The sequence below is a fragment of the Podarcis raffonei genome, chromosome 17, assembly GCF_027172205.1.
Source record: "Podarcis raffonei isolate rPodRaf1 chromosome 17, rPodRaf1.pri, whole genome shotgun sequence".
NCBI lineage: Eukaryota > Metazoa > Chordata > Lepidosauria > Squamata > Lacertidae > Podarcis > Podarcis raffonei.
The window spans coordinates 18,224,583-18,249,073 of record NC_070618.1 but is presented as its reverse complement, the minus strand read 5'-3'; the positions used below and the strand labels follow the sequence as shown (position 1 = coordinate 18,249,073).

The 24,491-nt window shown below is 40.7% G+C and overlaps 1 protein-coding gene across 14 annotated transcripts in view; it reads right to left on the bottom strand.

Moving 5' to 3' along the window:
• Positions 1 to 24,491, bottom strand: part of NFIB (nuclear factor I B) — a 295,847-nt gene that overhangs the window by 33,974 nt on the left and 237,382 nt on the right. For all 14 annotated transcript variants that reach the window (XM_053372197.1, XM_053372196.1, XM_053372205.1 and 11 more), the window contains exons 7-8: positions 16,692 to 16,820; positions 12,244 to 12,422 (exon numbers count right to left, since the gene is read on the bottom strand). In XM_053372197.1, the coding sequence (XP_053228172.1) occupies positions 12,244 to 12,422; positions 16,692 to 16,820 (308 nt within the window). The remainder of the gene's footprint in view (positions 1 to 12,243; positions 12,423 to 16,691; positions 16,821 to 24,491) is intronic.

Here is a 24,491-nt window from a genome sequence, read left to right as displayed (position 1 = left end):
ACCTCTTAGAATATGTAATTGTCCAACCTTAAGACTGCCGTAATGTGCTCCTTACCGGAGCTATGATGAGTGCCGAACAGATCACTGATTAATATGTTCCATAATGGATATCAAGATTATACCTCAATGCAGGCTTCAAGGAAGGAAACCAAGGTGCAAAATGAACACTCAAGCCCTTCAAGATCCCATTAAGCGGGATTGCTTCCAAATGACTCTTAAGGACCATATGCTTTTGGAGTGTCCTGAGAACATCAAGGAACACTGGACCAAGCTAAAAACATCCATTATTGCAGCCTCTGAACAAACTATTGGATACCAAACCTAGAAACACCAGGAATGGTTTGATGAGATTGAACGCATTATTGACAAGAAAAGGAAGGCCTTTCAGATCTGGCAAAGAGATAGAAACTGCACCACTAAGAAAAAAAAAAAACCCTATGCCAATGCTAAGACTGGTTCAAAGAAGAACCAGAAAACTAAAGAACACCTGGATGATAAAAAAGCTCAACAGATCCAGCACTTAGCCGATGCTGATTATGCACAGAGTTTCTTTAAAGCCAAAAAACCCATCTATGGGCCAATAAATCATGACATATGCCCCCTACGCTCAACAGATGGTACCACAATTAAAAGATAAATAAGCTATTGCACCACACTGGAGAGAACATTACCAGCATCTCCTTAACCACAACTCCCCTGTGGCTACTGAGGTCCTCTCACAAATTCTGCAAAAACAAATTAAAGATGGGCTTGCAGTATTTCCAAATCTGTGAGAGTTGTGTACAGCTATTAACCAAATGAAAAACAACAAAGCCAACGATACCTGCCGAAGTCTTCAAAGTGGGCAGAATTGAACCTACACAACAACTTCACAAGCTGATAAAAAAAAATCTGGGAGAGAGAGGAGATCCCAGCAGACTTTAGGGATGCCAAAATTATCAATCTCTTTAAAAAAAAAAAGGTGATAGAATGGATTATGGAAACAATTGAGGCATCTCTTTATTAGCTGCAGCCAGCAAAATTCTTGGAAGGACCTTAGCAAACCGTCTCCTGACAATATCCAAGGCTACTCTTCCTGAATCCCCAAATGGTTTTTGACCTTCTAGGACAGTGTTTCTCAACCTTGGGTCCCCAGATGTTGTTGGACTACAACTCCCATCACCCCTGAGCTCTGGCCTTGCTAGCTAGGGATGATGGGAGTTGTAGTTCAACAACATCTGGGGAACCAAGCTTGAGAAAGGCTATTCTAGGGGGACAGTGGACATGATTTTCTTTTCTTTTTTAAAAGATATTTATTGAGTTTTTCCACCTTTATACATTAAAAATTCAAAAACCAAAAACCAAAAAGGTAAAAACACATAAGGTTTACAATCCTTATTTTCAATAACATATTTCCCTGACTTCCCCACACCTCCCCTTCTTATATTCCAATTCAAATTGTTAATTCAACAAGTTCTTGTCCCCAATTTTTGACCTTTTTATATTTAATTCATTTAAAAAAAAACCAATTTTAACTTATAAACATCAGTATTTAAACATCAGTGCTCATTCTTAAAACTTTTTTCTAAAGTCAACCCAACTTCCCTTCCACGAATTCCCCAATTTTCATACTAATAACAAAACAAAATAAAAAAACAGATTATTATTCTGCACCCTTTGGATTCCCAAACCCCACCCCACCCTTTCCCGGTTTCAATCCCCAACATATGTCCATCAGTCTTAGTCTACTATCAGCCTGGAGACCTCACGTCCGAGGCTCTTAATTCCTCTCTGCCGGTTTTTTTGGTAGTCCTTAATATTAAACACCAGATCTCGGAGAAGCTCTATCCCGATAGGGTCCATATTTCTTCCAGCCAGACCTCCATACTTAAAAGTGGAGCCTGAATCTTGTTTCTTACTCCTTTTAAGTCCAAATGTCCCAAAAGCTCCAGCTTTCACCTTAATCAAATTTGTAATCCGTAGGTCTTCAGATCTCCACATAAGGAGATCTCTCCATTCTTCAATCTTCAATTCAAAACAGATTTTCTTCATCCAGTACTTATTTTCCTTTGTAGCCATCATGTCAGGCCTCTGGCTCTCCTTTGTCATCTGCAACATTACATCTCCTCCTTCCTTTTCCTCAGAAACAACATATATCTCTTTCTCCACACTCTCAAATCTTTCAAGTTTCTCTTCTTGTCCAGCTGCATGGACTTCATGAGTCAAGTCCTTGTCAAATTCAATGGATTTGTTTACTGTTAAGTCCAGAGTTGCAACATTTGTAGCCAAAACATCAATTTGGCCGTGTAACTTTCCCAAGAGAAGAAACACTCTGTCCAATTTAGCTTGAATTTTTCCTCCTTCAGCCATTCTTGTAATGTCCCAAAATCCCCTCTAGAGGGATTTTGGTTACTTTATCTTCCTTCCAGTTCAAATCCAATAATCAAGTTAGTTTGTATCAGTTCTTCCTTGTTTTCAACAAAATATAACCAAATTATAGCAAGTATATCCAGCAGAGATAGCAGAAACAAAGTTCTCTTTTTCCTTCTTGACAGCTAATTTGACAGCTGTCAAACTCTTCTATATCTCCTCAACAGGCTCTATCGCGGATCACTCCCGGTTCCAGGGGGGTGGCACTTCAGCTCTCAAAATTAGCTCTTATCCTCCAGTGAAATTACTTATACTGCCAAATCGTGAAATTAATGTCTTTTACCCAATAAAGAAGAAGAAATTCTCTCGACCTTAGTTAGCTAGTCCTTGCTTTAGATTATTTATAAGACGGGGAGACAGACTTCCTGTTTGCGCCTTCCCCGATCGTGCCTAATTAAAAAAAAAAAAAAATTCTTTACAAATCCAATTTCTGTATTACTCACGGGTTGTTGCTTTTAGAGTCCAATTGTTCACAAGAAGAAGTCAGCGCTCTCCAACCATGGCATGCGGCTTCACTCCGCAGGAGAAGCAGTCGACTCTCAGCACCGCGCAGCTCACCCTGTCCCCCGTTCCGAAGCCTTTAAAAAGGCTACTTCGCGGGTCGGGGGGCGCAAATGGTGCCCGCCGAGTCACCAGGTTCACAGGCTTCAGCGCCTGTGATTTCTGAGGGTCCCCGTGTCACCGCAGCGGCAAGACCCAGATCCTGCGGAGCCGATTCCCTCCGGAGCTCGGAGAGAATCCGCCATTAGCCGATGGCGCTAACCCGGAAGTCACTGGTTGACAGCTTCAAGAAAAATGCAGAAAGCAAAAGCAAACCCTGTATCATAGCTGTCAACTTTTCCCTTTTCTTGCGAAGAATCCTATTCGGAATAAGAGAATTTCCTTTTAAAAAAGGGAAACGTTGACAGCTATGCCCTGTATATGGTGCTTAGGCCTTCAACACACTAAATGATAATGCCCTGTAGACTGTCCTTTTGAATATTGGCTGCCCAGATAAATTTGTAAACATCCTTTGGCTCCTCCATTATAATATGACAGCAACAATCACAGATAACAATGGCTCTCAAAGCGAACTATCACAGTGGGATCAGGTGTTAAACAGGGTTGTGTTATCACCCCAGTTCTATTATTTTCATTGCCATGGTACTACACTTTGCAAAGCTTATGAAAAGCTTGGCATATCGCTCAACATCCAAAAAAACCAAAGTGCTGCACCAAGAAGTGCAAAATAACCCCTCTGCAGTGCCACAAATCCAGGTCAGTGATGCTGACATTGATGCTGAAATGCAGCATCGCCTGAGTTCTGCGAGTGCGGCTTTTTCCCATTTGAAGCACAGAGTGCTTGGGGACCAGGACATACGCAGGGAAAGCAAAATGCTTGTTTACAAAGCCATTATACTACCAACGCTTACTGTATGATTGTGAAACATGGACCACTTATAAACGGCATCTCCAGCTCCTCAAAAAATTCCATTAACAGTGTCTCCGAAAAAATTTTCACATCACTTGGGAAGACAGGCGAACTAATGCCAGTGTACTGGAAGAAGCAAAGATCACCAGTGTCGAAGCAATGATTCTTCAACATCAACTTTGTTGGACTGGTCATGTTGTACGGATGCCTGATTATCGTCTTCCAAAGCAACTACTCTATTCTGAAAGTGTAATACTGGTGGTCAACAAAAGAGGTTTAAAGACTCTCTCAAGGCAAATCTATAAAAAAGTAGTATAAACACCGACAATTGGGAAACACTGACCTGTGAGCGCTCCAATTGGAGAACAGCCTTTACCAAAGGTGTCATGGACTTTGAAGATGCTTGAACTCAGGATGAAAAGGATACACATGCTAAGAGGAAGGCACATTTGGCAAACCCTCAGCATGATCCACTCCCGCCCGGAAACCAATGTCCCCACTGTGGAAGGACATGTGGATCCAGAATTGGCCTCCACAGTCACTTACGGACTCACTGTTAAGACCATGTTCATGGAAGACAATCTTACTTGGCTACGAGTGATTGCCAAAGAAGAAAGTTTGTTCCTCCCTCCAGTTTTCAACATCGTGATGTATCACTATATCACAATGTTTGTCTGGTGTTACATCACGATGTTGAAAAGCTGGTATTGCCCAGTCTTACTGCTTGAGCCTCCAGAACCCAAGATGATTCTTCCAAGACTGTGGACTTTTTCCTTCAAAGGGAGTGAAACCCTGCTGAGAACAGACTATTCCACTGCCTCTTGGACCAAGGATTGTGACTCTAAATTGTGCTACTGATAAAAATATTAAAGTGCAATAATTCAAGGTGGTTACAGTTTTAAATGGGGGGATTGCTTGTGCTGTTAGCTGGAATGGCTGTGAGTACCTTGTTTTCTTTACCTTCACAACTGTGTATATACATTTATACATTATACATATAAATTTATGGTACCTGTGCTCTGGAAAAGTTTGGTAACTGTGCTAGAAGTCTTTTCCTAATTGCAGCATTGCTATGTGCTCTGTGTATTCACGGAACGTTTTGTTACTCCAAAACATCCACTAGGATTTCCTTTGCAAAACATATTTTTTAAAAAATATAAAAAACAAAGAATGTTTCAAGGAACACAAGGGTTAACAGTGACAGAATCAACTGCTTCCTTAAGCATTCTGTTACCAAAAAAGCAAGCTCAAATTAATTAAATAGACACAGCTGGAGGCCCACACTATCTGAAACAATGTATCACCTTTTACTGTTCCCAAATGATTATAGTGAACAGAAATTGAATGGCTCATATGGACCCTGGCCCTTTCCAGGCACACCAAGAAAATTAACCCTCTAAATGGCTGAACCGAACCACTTTTAGAGCCTACTACTGATTTGGTCACCCATTTCACAACAGCTGCTGCTTTCAAACAAATAGGATCTGAAACTTCTATACGGCTTGAATACAGTAATTACTGCTTACAATATCTAAGAATTCCAGTGCTTCAAGACATTCAAAATATTAAGTGCGAGATTGGCTTCATTATTATCAGATAATGGAGGCATATAATTTGGACAAGAAAATTGGCTTCCAGGTGGAAAAATCAAAATTAGAAACAGAACTGTTAGAACCCAAAACTAAGATTTTGTCAAGGATGTATAACTTGCTGTTGAAATGGAATACTCAGGATGAAACGGTGAAATCTGCTATGATTAAATGGGCACAAGATGTTGGACATAACATTATGTTTGCTGACTGGGAACAGTTGTGGACCACAGGTATGAAATTTACGGCATGCAATGCCTTAAGAGAGAATATTATGAAAATGATATACAGGTGGTACATGACCCCAGTCAAGCTTGCAAAAATATATCATTTGCCCGATAATAAATGTTGGAAATGCAAAGAAACTGAAGGTACATTCTTTCACCTTTGGTGGACGTGCCCAAGAATTAAGGCTTTCTGGGAAATGATCTATAATGAAATGAAAAAGGTATTTAAATATAGCTTCCTGAAGAAACCAGAGGCCTTTCTTCTGGGCATTGTTGGCCAATTGGTGCCAAAGAAGGACAGAATTTTTTTTATGTACGCTACAACAGCAGCAAGAATACTTATTGCAAAGTATTGGAAGACACAAGATCTACCCACTTTGGAAGAATGGCAGATGAAGGTGATGGACTATATGGGATTGGCAGAAATGACTGGCAGAATCCGAGACCAGGGAGAAGAGTCGGTGGAAGAAGATTGGAAGAAATTTAAAGACTATCTACAGAAATATTGTAAAATTAATGAATGCTAGAATGATGTTGGATTGAAATTAAGTGGTTTCCAGCTGTAATGCTTTAAGAGAATATGAAAAAAAAGGATTATAAATAGGTAATAATATAATGGTAAGGATTTGCTGAACCAACAATTTGTGGTGGAATACAAAAAAGGGAGGTATGAGGAGGTCCGGGAAACAAGTTAAAGGAAAATAAGCAATGGAAAATTTATGTGTTTTTAATTATTTTTATTTTGTATTTTTGTTATTTATCTTTTTTCTCTTTTTTCACTTTATTGTAATACCTTAAAAAATCTTAATAAATATCTTATAAAAAAAATATTTAATACACAGCTCTTTAACTCTGTTAACAAGCTTTGATTCTTATATCATGATTGTAACCTTAAAAAATTAATATAAAGTTTACTGCGGTCATCCACTTTGCTACGTGGGAATTGACACAAAGCTGCTGTCTTAAAACTTACAACATAATAACATGTAATAAAATAATTTCACTAAATTCAAAAAGCACCTCTTACGTAAGGAAGTTGCTACCAGCTCCTAGTACCACTCTCTCTGCCATTCTCTCGGCCTCAGTCCCCCATCTAGTTCTGCATCTTTAAACTGATTTCACTTAAAATATCCAACTGAATACTGTGATTGTCTCACAACAGTGGTACCTTGGTACTCGAACGGCTTGGCTTCCAAACCCGGAAGTAAGTGTTCCGGTTTGTGAACGTTTTTCAGAAGCTGAACATTTTTTGGAAGCTCCTGCAGCCAATCGGAAGCCGTGCCTTGGTTTTCGAATGGTTTAGGGAGTCGAACGGACTGCCGGAACAAATTAAGTTTGAGAACCAAGGTACCACTGTATAATCAGTGCAGTGGTAAAGCAATTAGTTTCAAAATTCCTGTGGGCAATGTGATGCACCTTGAATGGTCATCTTAATCTAAATTAGAGTGATACCAAAAAATGTTGAGGAGGGAAAATTCAATTTTAGATACCGTAAATACTGCTAGGTTCTTTGTTACCCGAAAAATAGTACTATTATCACAATACATCCCTGAAAACCAAGTGAATGAATATGCTTTGAAGTGGGAAGAGTATAACTGAATTTGAAATTACATTTGTACAGATGCTGTTTTTATAAGCTATGATAACCAAATTTATTTAAAGAAAAATCTGTATGTTACATGTAATGACGTGCAGTTGTCTGGCTGAAAGCATACAACTCCATAGAACAATTCCCTTTGGTTACTGAAACGTCCTATGTGGTTTTTCTTTTCTTTTTGAACAAAGAAAAAAGAATTCTTTCAATTCTACAGCCTACAGAATGAACTCCTAGCATCATTGTGTGCCGAAGGACTTTACATGCTGATGCCAATCTTGCAGAATATAACTCCAATGCACTCAGAAATATAAGGGTGGGCAGAAAGCAGATTGGAATCTACTGGTAGATCAACAGCAATTTCTGCCACTCAGTTTAACTACTGCAATGACAAGTGACTCCCTTAACGTAAATCAGAATGCTGAAATTAAGAAAATTTGGGAGTAACCAGTAATGGATTTATGTGTGAAAGTACTGTTTGCGCAACTCAGCTCTGATCTTCTAAGATCAGCAGCTGCTCAGAGGCACCACTGAAAAAAGAAAATTCTAAGTATATTTCTTTTGTGGGTAAATCTCAGAGAATAAGTAAAACACAAAACAAATCTCACAAGCCTGAAGTCTGTCCTTCCCAATGTTTAAAATACCGATCTCTATTCATCCAGTCTCCAAACTTATCAAAATTCAGAAAAATATCAAAGGTAACAGTGTAGAGTTCATCAACAGTCTGAGATTCACTAGAGTAAGTATGCCTTTCCTCTATGTAAAAACTGTCTCGTTGGATCCAAACACTCAATTGCATAAGCAGAAGGAGCTTCTGCTCATGGAATTTCTTTTTCATGAACAGACACTCCGTCCGTCGATGGATAGAATGTCCAGCCCAACACTTGCCAATGAATTTGGCTCATGTTTTCAAGAGGACAATGGTATTAAAATGGGATAGATTTCTTTTCCTTTTGTGATTACCCAACTGGTTAGTGGGCACGTGTACCACTGGGCTGTAGTTTTGAAACAACCGTTACGCAAATCTGGGGCGTAGTGTGTGAGGGGGGCTGCCAGGGCCATAGCCCCGGGGCCATTTATCTGGGGGGCGCTGGCAGAGCGGCATGAGGAGGACGCAACAGCTATGTGCCCTTCGATGCCAGCCTTGCAAAGCGGAACGGGCTGGTGTTGTGGCGAGGACTGGGCTGGCATACCTGGCATGCATGTGCCCACCTTGGGAGCCATGAAGACATGCTCTGTTGCTGCCCCAAATCCCAAATCAAAGACAACAGCGTGGTAACCAGTGTTGTAATGAGTTAGTAAGTGTATATGGCATTTGCTGTGGTTGAACAGATGTGATATTTTAAACTGTGAGATCCAGGTGAGAACAGCAATGCTTCTAACATCTAAAGCAAATGGTTCAACAATGGTGGGGAATTGCTCGGGTAACAGCTAGGCCAATTTACTACTCTATTTTGCAAAGGTCTATAGGCTCCTTATACTGATGTGGTCAGCAGGCAGGGGCAGAGGAAGGGGGTGCGGTGGGGCAGTCCGCCCCGGGTGTCACCACTGAGGGGGGTGACAAAATGCCGGGCGGCACTCACCGTGGGGTCTGCAGTGTGCATGAGCCACGCATCTCTCCTGGGAGTGACATGGTGGCTTGGGTGCCCGCAGGCTCTGCACTGCCCCAAACAGTCCGCCTGCCGCCTGCCCCTCAGCTGTGGGGCGGCTGAGGGGGAGGAGACAGGCAGACTCCCTGGGGGCCCTGTGGAGCGTCCTGCCCTGGCTGGCCCCACCATGCGAGCCACCCCAGGCGCCCAATCGGCTTGTTCTGTCGCTGTCAGCAGCGGAGCACTTTTAACTGGTATAGTGATTAAAATTGGATAGCTATTAAAAATTACAGTGAAACATTTGCTTTGGAGACCTTTTCATGCATTACTAGCAATGTCGCATCACTACGACACTTTCACAACCGCACTGCACAGAGCGCTTACAACTGTAAGGGATGTGCTAGAATCGAGCAGCTAGGTGGACAATGGACTGTATTGGAAGACCCGAGTAACAGGTAAATATGAAACTCTTGCATATATTGGAGAGGGGTGGAATCTAGATTACATGAAACCAACGAGCAAGAACTTAGCAGTTATTGAACAAAAAATTGTAATAGAGAAAAGATGCTAACATTCCAATAAAGTAGCAATGGGCCAGTTTGCTTGACATTCAGAATGGCTAGTTTTGCCCTTGCCATCTTCTTCTAATGTGTCTTTATAATGAAAACTTTTTTGAAAAACTTGAAAGCAGGGGATCTTGATATTATACAGGAAGAAAGCTGCCGCTCTCCAAAGTAAATTCTGTTTTAAGTTATTAGTAAATCATTATTTTAATTTGAGATGCTTCCTCTCAAAACACAATGGTGCTTGAGCGTTATCCCCTTAATTATATATGTTTCCCAGTATTAAAGAGGGATCAGCTGCTGTCAGCAGAACATCAAAAGGGTATGAAATCAATTATAAAGTTGAAAGTTTTCTTGAAAATCTTAAGTATTATCACTTTACTAATATGTGATAGGTTTAAAAGATTATCTACAAAACTGAAATGTAAGTAAAGCAATCACTAAACAGTTGAAAAATGTACAACACTGAAAGACCAATTTTAATTTGCACATTTTTGCTTAATAATGTCTAATTGAGACATCAGTTTGGAAAACAATAACAATAGAACTCTTAGATTTTCCACACTGAATTAACATTAAGGATTTCTAATGGATGCCTTAATTAGATTTTATTATTCATGGAAACTTTGCACAAAATAAAATCAGTTTCTACGTGTCCCAATTCCGTTTCAGTCTAAGCAAAAAAATAGGTGGGCGTATATGAATGAGACTGCGGGAGATTTAATCCAGACACTGACATCAATTTGTAACTAAAATGTGACATTCAGCATTTAGAATTAGGATTAATACTCTAAGGGAAACAACTCTCTGCATTGTTTGGGCTGTAACACAATCCACACACTTGAAAGTAAATTCCAAAGAAATTTGAGAGACTTAATTCCAAGTATATTTAGGATCAGGCTATTAATACTTTTTATTTGCATGTAAGAGCGTACATTTACTGTGGGATGGGATGAGAATGTTCCATCATTGAAGTCCAATAGCTACAACGGCTTTTGGAACTGTCCAAAGGAAGCAAGTTTTCATTGAATACAGAAAAGTTTCTTTCTTTCTCAAATTCTATTGCTATAGCATACAAATCACATGCTCTGTCTTTTCACATCTGCAAGTAACAGATTTACAATCAAAACAGTAAATAGGCATTTCTGCTATTATATCCTAGGTCTATTGCCAAAAGTGGTGCTGGGATATTGCTGTTGAACTTTGGCAGGTCTGTTGCACAGAGTTCCATCTTATCTGTAAGCTGAATAAGGTCTACATTAAACTTATGGGATAAGGTATCATCAATATGTGGTTCATACTCATTTCTGCTTCTTTTTCAGACAACCCAGGTGTAATGGTTAAATCCTTGAGCACCAGTCTGAATTCAAGAATGGATAGCATGAGAATGAATAAACTAAAATTCAATTCTGGCAAGACAGCGTTAGTCATTCCTGAAGGCTGAAAAGCACAGGGAATAGTGAATCTGCCTGCTACAGTAGAACTGAAACTCAAGGATAGTATTTTAGGATACTTCTAAGAATTCACTAGTGCGTTCTGAGTGCTAGCTGCAGTTTGGCAAAGCTCTCTTCCTGGGGAAACACTTCCAACTCCAGTAATCTTTAGGAGAGCAGCCATAATATTTTTATTCTGCCAGGCTGTCAAGCTGTTGGTTCCCCCCGGCCGATACTTATGTTATGCTGCCTTGAATTAAATGCTGTATCTAGGTTCTTGTTTTATTAATTGTATCTCTCTAACTTTTCTTGTACGCATCTTTTGGAACCGCAAAGTAGCTTACGAACTGAAGTGCTAAAAACAGAATTAACACAATTTCAAACTATAATGGAAAGAGGAAATTAAAATACATTTTCATGTGCTTTACTATCCGTTATGGAGAATACCTGCTGGCAATTCACCTAAAATACACCCAATGTGAACTATGGGACTTGACAGGAGCACTGAGGAAAAGACAGCGAAACCAGAAACTGAACTTTGTAATAACACACACTGCAGATATTTCAGTCCGACTATATTGCATATGACATGTTCTGATGCTGTTGCGCACAGCTGTACACAAGTCCGTTACAAATGACTTCACTGCTGCTTTGGAAACACATGTGAACTGCTCCACATTTATTTTTTATAAAAACAACAACAACTAGAAATGTAGTCTTCCGTTTTTGTGCAATGCTTATTAACTTAACTTCCCCACCACCACTAGTTCAAAGATTTGCCGAATGCATGCAAATCACTGCAAAGCTGCATGCAACTCAATAGGATTTTATCTAACACTGGCTAGTCTATAAATAGGATTGCTTGCTCTCTCTAGTGGGGTTTACATTAGCACATTCCTTGTTTCTCCCTGAAGCAAGCACTTCATCCCTATGTTTCACCCACATTAACTGCCATAAACGGTTGCGACTTAAACACAAAGTAAGAACACTCTACCAGCCACAGGCTTGAAAACCTTGTATACAACCAAAGTTCACATAGTCAACTACGGACGAGGTACACAAATGATTCCCTTGTCGTTTCCCCACAGTTATCATTTCACAAGACTAAAACCATGTCATAATTCTGAGTTCAGAACTCCTGGGGTGGGGGGAAAAAACAAATGTAGGACTATCCTCTATTCGTCATTCAAATATAATAATTTGTGATCCACAAAAGCAAGAGTGGTTGGAATAGGACTACAAGTGATCGTTCCACTTTTATCCATCCATAGTTAATTTTAAAAGGATGCTGAACTAATTATGCTGCAAGACTCAGCTTGTAGACCACAGGTGCAACAATCAGATCTAAAAAAGAACTTTCATAGAACACATTCCTCCTAAGATTACTCACAGATTTATTTTTGTGTGTGTGCGTGCGCGCTACAGTACCTGGCTGGTTTGCGGACTGGACGGGTCATAAGAGTAATTCTTCAGAGTATCCTGAGGATTCAGGTGAGGAGGATACCGGATTGTTGGGTGAGAGAAGTAGCTAGATGGCGCAGGAGGAAGAATAGCTTGTGGTGGAAATGGCAATGGTGAAGGTGGAGGAGGAGTTCTAGTTGAGATGACTGGAAGAGATAAGAAAAACAGAATTTGTTAAGGACCTTTCGTTACGGTAAAACTTTGCACCCATGACATGGCAAGAGAAACCCATATCAGACAAATAATAATAATGATCCATTTTCTTGCCTTCTTCACAGGTTTCATCTGCAACATCTTAAAATCACCATTACCACCACCACCACCATCATCATCATTCTTTATTAAATTTCTATACCACCTTTCATCTGAGGATCATGGTGTGGTTTACAATATAAAAACACAAAAATACATACCACAGTAACTAACAACCACTCACACAGTTTAAAAGGCTGCAGATTGCTTAATTAACCAAAGGTCTGGGAGAAGAGGAATGTTTTTGGTGCCAAAGCTATGTAATGAAGGCGCCAAGCAATCCACAAATGAGGTGCCACTGCAGAAAAGGCTAGTTCTCATGTTGCTCAAAAACATTTGATCACAACATTTTGTTTTCTTAAAATCAAGTGTTCTATAAATTTTGTTAATTAAATATACCATTGCTGTTTTCTAAAGGCATAAAAGGCCAAATAATCACATTTCACATACTTTATTCAAACTTTTCTTTAAATATAGAAATTATTGTCCTACAGAAAACGTATTTTAGTTATCAAGTATGGCCCAAAATAATTTTCGGGGGGGGGGGAAACAAAGAGTCCTAAGAGTTAGCAAATGATTCCACAATGTTTTGTACTATGCCCCTGCTAATGTATCGTATTGACCCAAATATAAGCTGCGCCCGCAAAGTTTGGCAGCTTGGGGGAGGTTTGGGAGCATTGGACAGGACGGGCGCCGTTGCCCCTCGCTCCCGGGCTGTTTTCTGGGGGGGAGCCGTGCTGCTTTGCCGGTGGTCTCGCCCCCCTTCCCCCTTCTCTCATCTGATGTAAGAGAGGCTTCAAGCAGTGGGCGGCCTGCGCACTGTTGCTCCACACTCCCGGGCTGCTTCCTGAGGGGGGGAGCCGTGCCATTTTGCCGGCGGCATAAAGTCGCAAATATAAACTTTTCACAATCAGAATTTGGGGGGAAATGTGTGGCTTATATTCAGGCCAATACAGTATGTTGGGGGTAGGGGAAGCATTACTAAACAATAACACTATGAATAATTAGCACCCCATTGTGAAAATACTAATGAATATTCAACTTCGGGCTGAGGAAAATACCTTGCCCAATGGCAATAACTGTACTGAACAAAAATAGTATCGTATATTAAAAAGGTAAAGGGACCCCTGACCATTAGGTCCAGTCATGGACGACTCTGGGGTTGTGGCGCTCATCTCACTTTATTGGCCAAGGGAGCCGGCGTACAGCTTCCTGGTCATGTGGCCAGCATGACTAAGCTGCTTCTGGCAAACCAGAGCAGCACACGGAAACACCGTTTACCTTCCCACCGGAGTGGTACCTATTTATCTACTTGCACTTTCGAAGTGCTTTCAAACTGCTAGGTGGGCACAAGCAGGGACCGAGCAACGGGAGCTCACCCCGTCACGGGGATTCGAACCGCTGACCTTCTGATGAGATATTATCTAACCAGATATTATGTATTACAGTGGTTTTAGACATTACATACACTCTTGATAGAGAAATGTGTAGGGTGCAGGAGAATTCAAGAAAAAAAGTATGTATAGTATTGTATATTACACATAATTTTTTTCTTGAATTCTCTTGTGCCCTACAAATTTATCTATCAAGATTGTATGTAATGTCTAAAACCACTGTAATACATCATATCTGGTTACTACAGAGTTGTTGCACCAGGCATGGAAATTATGTCTCTTTGTTGTTGTTGTTTAGTCGTTTAGTCATGTCCGACTCTTCGTGACCCCATGGACCAGAGCATGTACACAATAGGTAAAGGTAAAGGTACCCCTGCCCGTACGGGCCAGTCGTGTCCGACTCTAGGGTTGCGTGCTCATCTCGCCCTAGAGGCCGTGAGCCGGCACCGTCCGAAGATACTTCCGGGTCACGTGGCCAGCGTGACGAAGCTGCAGCTGGCGATCCAGCACCAGCGCAGCACACGGAAACGCCGTTTACCTTCCCACTATAAATCTACTTGCACTTAAGAGTGCTTTCGAACTGCTAGGTGGGCAGGAGCTGGGACCGAACGACGGGAGCTCACCCCGCCGCGGGGATTCGAACCGCTGACCATACGATCGGCAAGTCCTAGGCGCTGAAGTTTTACCCACAGCGCCACCCGCGTCCACAATGTGATTATTGTACACAATTATTGTACACAATAATCACATTCTATTTATATAAGGGGATAATGTGTGAAGGATAGCTCAGCTGGTCAAGCATGAGACTAAAAGATTCCTGCATTGCAAGGGGCTTGGACTAGACAACCCTTGTGGAATGTTACACAAAAGGGAGAAAGTGGTCCATGGTATCTATAGATTTCCCAAGCGCATAGCTGCATCAAAACTCCAGCAGCTAATGAGATATTAAGTGCTTTGCTTTAAAACTTTATGATGATGCTCTCCTAAGTGCAACAATCTGTCTTCAGCATTTCAGTTAAAGACAAAGTTGATACTAATGCTGTGTGCACATTACTGCTGACACTGGCTCCAGCACACCTCCCACCGCTGGTCTTTGAAGTCAAGTGCACATGCTGTTGGCCACAATGCAGATGTATTTCCTGGAAAATACTTCTGGTCAATGTTCTGTGCCTCAAACGAGCTTCCATCCACTTGGAAAACAGAAGCTGCAGTTAGGCTGAGGTGTGTGCATTTCAGGAAGCTGTGGCACATGCGCTGATGACAACACATGTGTGTCAGCTTCAGTGTATTGGCACCCTGTTCCCTTTGTAGTGTGAACAGTAGCATAAATAAGAGGCTTTAAACATGGGTCAGAGGGGACACCTTGCTGTGTACATAGCCTAAGTCCCTGTAAGTTATGTGGCAGAGTCAGTTTTAAAATACTAAAGATTTTTTAAACTATCAATTATGCTTGTTTCGTAGAACACAGGGAGAAAGCTTGGAAGCAATTTCAAGGAGATGCTTTCAATTATTATTTTTTAAAAAGATACAAATCTTTCCTCTAGATCCCATTCATTATTTTTTCAGTGCAGTTATTCGGGGTATTATGTGCCCAAAGGAGAAGATTCGGATGGTTGTTAGGTCCTTCTGGGATCTCTCTTAGTAAAGAAGGTGGCGGTTAAATATGCGACACTAAGGGATAGTTGTTTAAGAAAATAATAATAATAATCCTTCCATGTTTTGCGTTTACATCAGTAGCAAGGAAACAGAGAGGAACTATTTTGCTATCAACTAAGGAAATCTGTGTTGAAGAGAAATCATTTTCCTATTTATAGTTCACCCTTTCAGAACACCCTTTTTTAAGGCTTTGAAATAAACCTGTTCAAATTGCATGCTATGTCTTTGGCTGCAATCCTACACACATTTACATGGGTGGACAAAATGAGACTTATTTCCAAGAAAATATGCAAGAGATTGTGCTATTAATTTAATATTGCACCTATGGAATGCATTCTACGGCTTACTAATGGAAAGACCCTTGGAAAAGGAAATATTAAATTCAGGAAGTTATCAATACTATAAGCCTTTGTGATTCATAACCTAAGCATTCCCTTATTTTTATTCTGAACCGCGTGTCTTTTAGTCCTTATCTGTTTTAATTATCAGTTCTTATTCATCAATTATCTGTGTTTAATCTTGTACTCTATTCACATGTTTTATCCTATGCTTGTTTCTTTGTTCTTATTTGCTTTAACAATTACCTGTTTAAATCCTAACTGCTATTTTACTCATATGTTTCTCTTATGCTGGTCTGTGACTGTAATAAAGTTTATTCATTCATTCATATTCTGAACTTATTTTCAAGGAAATAATTTTACTCAAGTTCTGCATGTAAATCTCTTTATCACTAGAATGTCATTATGATAATTAATTTCAACACGGGAGGAACAATATCTAACAGGTAACATAGAATTACAGATTCACATCCATTTTGAGATTATTTGTCATCCCAGGAAACTATATCATATAGCAGTGAATAAACTTCTGTGACATATAATATAGATATGTTGGGGTGGGGTGGGATTGTGAAAGTCCGTCCCCCATCCCCCACCCCCTGGTTTCAAGAGATTTATTCTAGCTAAAGCATGCTGAAATTCTCAGGATCTCTTCCTTCATATAACTTTGTGCTGAACGTTAAATTGAGCATTAAGTCAATTAAAGGGCTGTTGTTGTGGCTGGGGAAAGACTAGCTCGGGGTTCAGAGTTTTTCCATCCCTCTTGCATCCTCACCACTGTGTGTAACTCCCGGGATCCCTGGATGGTGATGCTGGAAAGTGGTCAGTCTTGGTGAAGAATCCTGGGGAGATGTAGTGCTAAACAAAGGCTTTTCGGGTTTCTTCATTGTAGGAGAAGACATATCTGCAGTGACGACATGACATAATAGATATGTTAGCCCAGAGATCACATAGCATCATTCTTATTTATCAGTCACCCGGCACACGAAGGGACTCCGAGCAATGTTATAAAATAAAAAGAGAAGAACATTGCATTATATTTAAAGCCATAGAGTGACCCAAATAAAACCCAACAAAACAGCAGTAAAAACTTCAGCAATGAAAATGTACCATTAGTGGGCAGAAAAATCATCTTAATTCATCAAACGTCTCAGAAAAGTGTTAAGTTTTTGCCTGGAACAAATGCAGTGTTAATGATTGGCACCAGGCAGACTTTACTGGGGTGAGCCTGACACAAAAGCAGGGGGTTATAAACCTCAAGTGGTTCTACTCCACTGACAAAGCCAATTTTGAGATGAGCCCAGACCCCTAGCAAATTTCAGTCTGGCTTGCAATAGGATGAATCCACTGACTGCCCCTTTCCTAAAATTAACCTTGTGGGGTGTGTGTTGTGGGGTATGTGTCTGTGTGTGTTGAGGGGGGACTTGCGGCAACATTAAGCTTCACTCTTAAGCCATCCATTTCCGCTGTGGCCCTGAAAACCAAAATTTTCAGTTTATCCTTGTTCAGTACACCCAAACAGGAAGAATGGATAGCACCACTCCCAAGGTTCCTGGCAGTAACAGAAGTTTCTAAGTATGCTCAGAATCCTTCATTGTTGCTGGAAACACTTCAGTCTTAAAAAATGATCCTGCAATCACTCGCCGCCTCTGTAAACTGAGCAGATTTTGGGGGAGAAGGCAGACTGATTATGGAGAACTTGGGGGCTGGCAGAAAGCTGCCAAAGACTCAAGCGTCTTTTCCAGTTCTCTCTAAGGCCGCTTCCAGAATGTTGAACTTTGACGTGAATCTTTCACACAATTAGGTAGATGCCAACACACGCCATTTGAAGAATAAGAGTGCACCTTCATAGCCCACAGCAAAGATAAGTGGTGTGTTCATTGAGATAAAGCAACTTCCAGCACGATCCAGACTTTTTGTGGTAAGAAAAGTAGAGCATAACAACCACTAGACAACAACAGCGTATAAACCTCCACAATTTTGCAAAAGCGAATCCGAACGCCTGCTCAATATACAATTCATCTGGAAGTGACCTCAGAAAACTCTTGGAAAGACTCCAAGAATTTTCTGAGAAATCTTAGAAATGTGAAGCAAATGAGCAGGAAGCAAGCTGGAGGAACGCTTCCCATGATCAGTTTTCAGAGACCGCCTACCCATCCACTTGCTGGGAGTAGACAGAGAAGTAGACGTACAAATGTTTTTGAGTGTAGTTTGAAGTGTGTCTCCAATATTATTCCAGAAAAAACACCTGCACGTATCAAAAGATATAGAGGAAAACCTCTATAAAAAGCCATTTTACAAACTAAGTATTAATTGGCCTTGTGTAAATTTTAAGGAGTTGTGGATTAAGAGAACATGGGGCTCTTTCTCAGCCTAACTGACTTCTCCAAGCTGATGTGAGCACAATGGCCCTGAAATACATGGAAGAGTGAGACAAAATACTGAAAAAATGAATATTCATTGTAATATATAACTGAAATCAGTATCTAATAACATAAACTTGCATCTACAAGAGTTGTAAATAGCAGCGCCCTTCTTCTTTGGTTAGCGCCTTTTCGTTTTGCTAGACAACAACACTCTTTCTACTCCAGCACAAAAGCCATTATAAACATTTGCTTCATAAAATTAAATAAATATTTGCTTTTGGCAAGGCGACTTTTTCATACTTATATAATCTCAGCGCTAAGAAGACATTCCGTTAAAATGGTCTGCGAGGGGGGTGATGCAAGCTCCTCACCCAACTGCCACCTTGAGGGCAAAAAGCACTAAAATGGTAACCTCCCTAGATTACTGTAAATCTTGCTTTTTGCATGTACTCTACTTGGCGCTGCCCTCACTGATGACCCAGAAGCGGCAAAATGCGGTGGCCAGGTTAGCGGGTTAGCCAGCTGGAATCGTATTACTGCAATTCCACGGGATTTGCAATGGACTTCCAGGCCCAATTCAACACGCTGATGTTCTTCAGAACGTAAGAAGAGCCTGCTGGATTGGGTCAATGGCCCATCTGGTCCAACATCCTTTTCTCACAGTGGCCAACCAGATGTTGTTTATACTGTTGATGTACAAAGCTCTATGCAACCTGAGACCCAGATATCTGAAGGAAAACCTGCCCAGCTGTTAAGTTCTGAAGGATGTCCCAAATCCAAGTATAGACCATTAGGAGAACAGGTTTTCTTGGTGCCTCAAATGTGGAATGCCCTCCTCACTGAAGATTGAGGCATCTACAATGTTATTCTTTCCATAGGCTCAAGACTTATTCTTTTCACCAAGTCTTTAAGTACTGAGATATTACACAACCAGCCGCAGCATTTGTTCAATTTACAATTTTTATTTCAGCACTGGTTTTATCAACTAATGTTCTGTAAATTACATTTCTTGCAGTATCTTTTTGATGCTCTGTTAAAATGTAACAATCCATTCTACATCTTCGGTTTAATATATATATTGATAATACAGAGTAACTGAAAAAGAATATGCAACAGGACTGTGTCAAGAAGACTAGAAAATGGGAACCACATATATATCTCCTTCATTTGGGGTGGTGGAGAGATAAACAATTAATGCTTCTCTACAGGATTTTAAGTGCTGGCATCTCTAGCTGACACCAATTAGAAATGATCATTATGCTAATACAACACAAGATCATAACACCCATACATGTCTCTGAATAAAACTGGTGTGAGTTGGTGGTGGAATTAAATGGAGGTATGGCTAGATTAAAAGCTTGGAAGTTATTCTTGCATAATACTATAAAGGTAAAGAATATGCATGTCTGGACCGCGTTATGTTATAAATTTAAAACACTAGCACATCAAAGAGATAAAGGCTTATGCAAATTGGGGGGGGGGGAGAACATTAGATCAACTCATCTCCCAACAAGGTAATTCCATCTACAAAGGAAGGCAAGAGAGAGAGTTGCTGTGAAGCATAATGTATGTAGCCAGCTCAACGGCAGCTTGCACAAATGGCGCTCCAGATGTATATCTGCTCAAGTCAGCCCAAGGCAACTATTTTGATCAATTCTAATGTGATAAAATGCTGCGGGGAAGGAGTGCAGAAATGTGTTTACGTCAGACTTTAATTAAACTGTTGTTTGCTTCCAAAGAACCTTAGGAAACACTAATGAGACATGAGTTTCAGCAATTTCCTCATCAAAAGCACAGACCCTCTGCCTCTGCACGGAGCTGTCTGCCATCCCAGGAGCTCCCTCGATAAATGTCACATGGTGCCCCAATCAGTGAGCCACCTGTTAATGGAACATTCCTGGAGTCAACTTGTGAGAGAGGCAGAGTTCAAGGATCCACCTGCCTGCATTGGACACCTGCTCGGCTTTCACAGGCAGTAACACAACATGTTCACTTTCCCATGAATCTACAGGAGGAGAGCCACCAAGGAATAGGGGCAGAGGCGCAGAATAAATAGTTTTGCATCTACTGCAGCCAGCCCGGTTTAATTCCCAAATCCACCTCCATTTAGTCGCAGCTTCAAGCTACTTAATTAAATGAAATCTTTCTCTGCGAGGAGCACTATATTGAAGCCAAAGAACAATAAGTAGAAGGACTATAGATAGGAGTTATTCCACAAACATTTGTGCAAGAGTTCAAAGTGCTGTAATAAGCACGCCCTATCACGGTTCTTCTGTTTCCTCTTGCATAAAAGGATGTGCATGGTCTTATGCAATCAGAACATCATCTATCGATTTATTTTCACTTTTTTTGTGCAATTCTCAAGTAGTGCAAAAGTAATACTTAAAAAACAACAACACGTGTTACACCTTCTGCAAATGGACCCAACTCTTTCAGGCAATGCCAGCCTAACTGAAATATTTATTCCTTTTCAGTCTTCCCTGATTTAAGCAGGAAGGGAGCATTCATTTTTACACCTAAGAAAACTCTTTAAAGGGGGGGGAAAGCAGATTAGTATCTGACTCTAAATACATAAAAAACAACCCCTCGCTGACTTAAAACTCCAAGTACAGGTCGTTACAAATTGGGTTGTATTTTAGCATTTTCAGGTGCTGGATAAAGCACTGGTGAGTTGCCAGCAGATTAATTTCCCTATGAACAGTAAAAGACGTCATCTTCATATATGTCTAGGAAAGAGATGGACTACCTTAATTTGATGTAAGTTTGTTAGTACAGAGTACAGAGCTTATACATGGGCAGGAAAGTTACTTTGCCCAAACTGGGAGACAGGTTTGGATTCAAAATTGTCCCTTAATTCCCTCCTCACTCCCCGCATATAAGCTGCACTTGGAGAAACAATCATTATGCAGGCAAAGCTGACCTCAATAACCATCCGCTAAAAAGGAGCATTATGAATCCATTACCAAAGTATGGTAAAAGGTAAAGGACCCCTGGACAGTTAAGTCCAGTTAAAGGCTACAGCAGCTTTGTGGCGCTCATCTTGCTTTCAGGCCGAGGGAGCTGGCGTTTGTCCACAGACAGCTTTCTGGGTCATGTGGCCAGCATGACTAAACCGCTTCTGGTGCAACAGAACACTGTGATGGAAGCCAGAGTGCATGGAAACACCGTTTACCTTCCCGCCACAGTGGTACCTATTTATCTACTTGAACTGGTGTGCTTTCAAACTGCTAGGTTGGCAGGAACTGGGACAGAGCAATGGGAGCTCACCCTGTCATGGGGATTCGAACTGCCGACCTTCCAATGAGCAAGCCCAAGAGGCTCAGTGGTTTAGACCACAGCACCACAAAGTGCACACAGGTGTAATACAGTTCCAAGAGATCCTTGAATCACACAGGCCTTCACTTGGGCAGCCTCCTCATCCTGTCTGTCATGATGATGAGCTCTTTCCTAATGTTCTCCAAAAATTAGAAGGATCAATATGCTGGAGAATATACGTATAATACAACTGTACTAGCAAGATCACTCTGCAATGTTAAGAAGACCCGATTACAAAATCCTACCTAAAACTAACAACAGGCTATTAGATTTATACACTACAGAAAAATGTTGTGGATTACATCATCTAGGTCATTTCTTCAGATAATTTCATAACCGACAGAGGCAGAAATTTAAAAGCAAAAGTAAAGCCTTGGTGGCTGTGAGGAAATTTAATTGTAAAAGCCAAACATATTGCACTTGATACTGGCTAATATGTTGTTTGTCCATTAAGAACTGGCGTATCACTGAGGTTCATAATGCCTCTAGGGTAAAAAAAAAACTAAACAAAAAAGCTACTGAGTGCAGTGTATTAAGAATCTAAGAAATATTGGTCTACAGCACAAATCAATCAAGTAAGATCAGTATTTTCTAGTCCTGGTGTTAGCCAGTTTGAAAAACTACTAACAGCAGAATACAGCCCTATGGAGTTATATAGGACTTACTCCCAAGTAAGTGTGGATTGGATTGCTGTTGAATTTTCCATTTTAGGAGATCCCTTTGAGGAACTGAAATGAATTTTAAAGCAGCACATTTAGACACAGCTTGAAATCCAGTACAATTAAGGACATTTAAGGCTACTAAAAACTATGGGCTCATATGTAGATTGGGGGCACAATGTTCTGTTAGCATTAAAAAAAATCTTATATTCATAGGTTTTTTTAAAAAAACCAATCTGGGTCAACATGTTTGAATTGTTGGAAACTGTAGTACAGCGACAGACATAAAACAGGAGAGAAAAGGAGAAAAGACCAGATTTAAACTTAAGCATGCTTACATTATTGCGATCAATTTTAATTTCATACATCAAGATAACATTTCCTTTGGCTAAATCAGATTATAGATATTCCTTCCAAATCCCAAACTGCTTCCCCCTTGGGAATAAACATATGACTGCCCTGAGCAAGTCATGTCTTCAGTGTCTGCGAATTGCCATATTTACTCGGATGTAATGCACCACCAAATCTAACACACACCCTAATTTTCGCGACGTTAATTAGGCCCAAAAAGATGTGCATTACATTTGAGTAAATACGGTAGTAAATATTACAGAATCAAGATATAAATTTATGTTCAGAAACTGAGTGACAAATGTAGGGCGATTTTTAAATTATTATTATTATTTGCAGCAATTTCTTTACTTGCCTATAAAGTAGCTTCCCCGTATGGCTGCTTTGAAGTGATGTTGCGGGAGGGATATTTATTGCTTTCCTCCCATGCTGCTTCCTAATCTAAGTCTATGACAGGAAATATGCAGTTGCCCCTAGCTTAAAAATCCCTAAAAATCACAGGATATTCTGATAACAGATCTCCCATGTCATATCTAGTTTGGTCCTCAGGTGACATAATGGACAAAGACCTCTGGCTGAGACCCTAGAAAGCCATTGTTGAACTGAGTATTAGGCTATTATCAGTGCTATTTTTCTAGAAAAAGAAGTGCCGGAACTCTCCACGAACGCTTCACTTATTCATTTACAATGGCAATGGCGCCCACCTGAGAGGGGCCGGAACTGAGTTCCAGCAAGTTCTGGCTGGAAAAAAGTCCTGGCTATTATTATTATAATTATTGCTGTTGTTGTTAGTTAGTTAATACTGCCTTTCATCAGAAGATCTCAGGGCGGTTGATTGTAGGTTTGACTTTAAAGCAGCAGCTTTTGCGATCAGATAAATTGAGATATTGTATTTTGAGGAGGGTGGCGCTGTGGGTTAAACCACAGAGCTTAGGACTTGCTGATCAGAAGGTCGGTGGCTCGAAGCCCCGCGACGGGGTGAGCTCCCGTTGCTCGGTCCCTGCTCCTGCCAACCTAGCAGTTTGAAAGCACGTCAAAGTGCAAGTAGATAAATAGGTACCGCTCCGGCGGGAAGGTGAACGGTGTTTCCGTGCGCTGCTCTGGTTCGCCTGAAGAGGCTTAGTCATGCTGGCCACATGACCTGGAAGCTGTACGCTGGCTCCCTCGGCCAATAAAGCGAGATGAGACGGGGAAAGTATTCACAGTGCTTTGCATCTGAATCCAATGAACTGAGAGGCAGAGGAAAATTGCATTCCCAAAGCTCTCCAGGGGCAACAGACATTGCTGAGGATGATCAGAAGTGTCCATTGCCTTAAATTCAAAGCAGCAGGAAAACAGTTAATGCCTACCTGTGCCTTTTTTTCCCCAACTGAGGTTTATATCTGGATAACTAGCTACTGACCTGGCTATCTGATATGAACATATTTTTGAACTATATTCCAGCAACATGGAACCTCTTACACGGGTTTGTTGAAAGGATTTTACTCTTTTCTTTAGTTGGGGGGGTGAGGGGGAAGGCTCCCGGAACGGCTTACAAATATCCGTAATAAGACAATTCCTGCGCTCAGGCTTACCATTTAAAAAGACGCAACACAAAAGGAAAAGGGATTGGGATGGAAGAGGATGGAAAGGTAACTCAGGCACCGGTTGTTACATACAGAGCTCTTGTAACAACTAGCCTCCCAGTATTGGGCGAACTGACCTTCCAGTAAAAGCAACGGCCAGAATATCTTACGGCCCTACCTGGTTGGTTGTTTTTTTTAGCTAGAGGTATACGGAAGGCATCTACCTGTCAGGTCATGATTACAAAGACTCTGATTACAAACTCTGCAATGGACAAATGATTTGGAATGCTTTGTATACAGTACTTATTATAGATCTCTT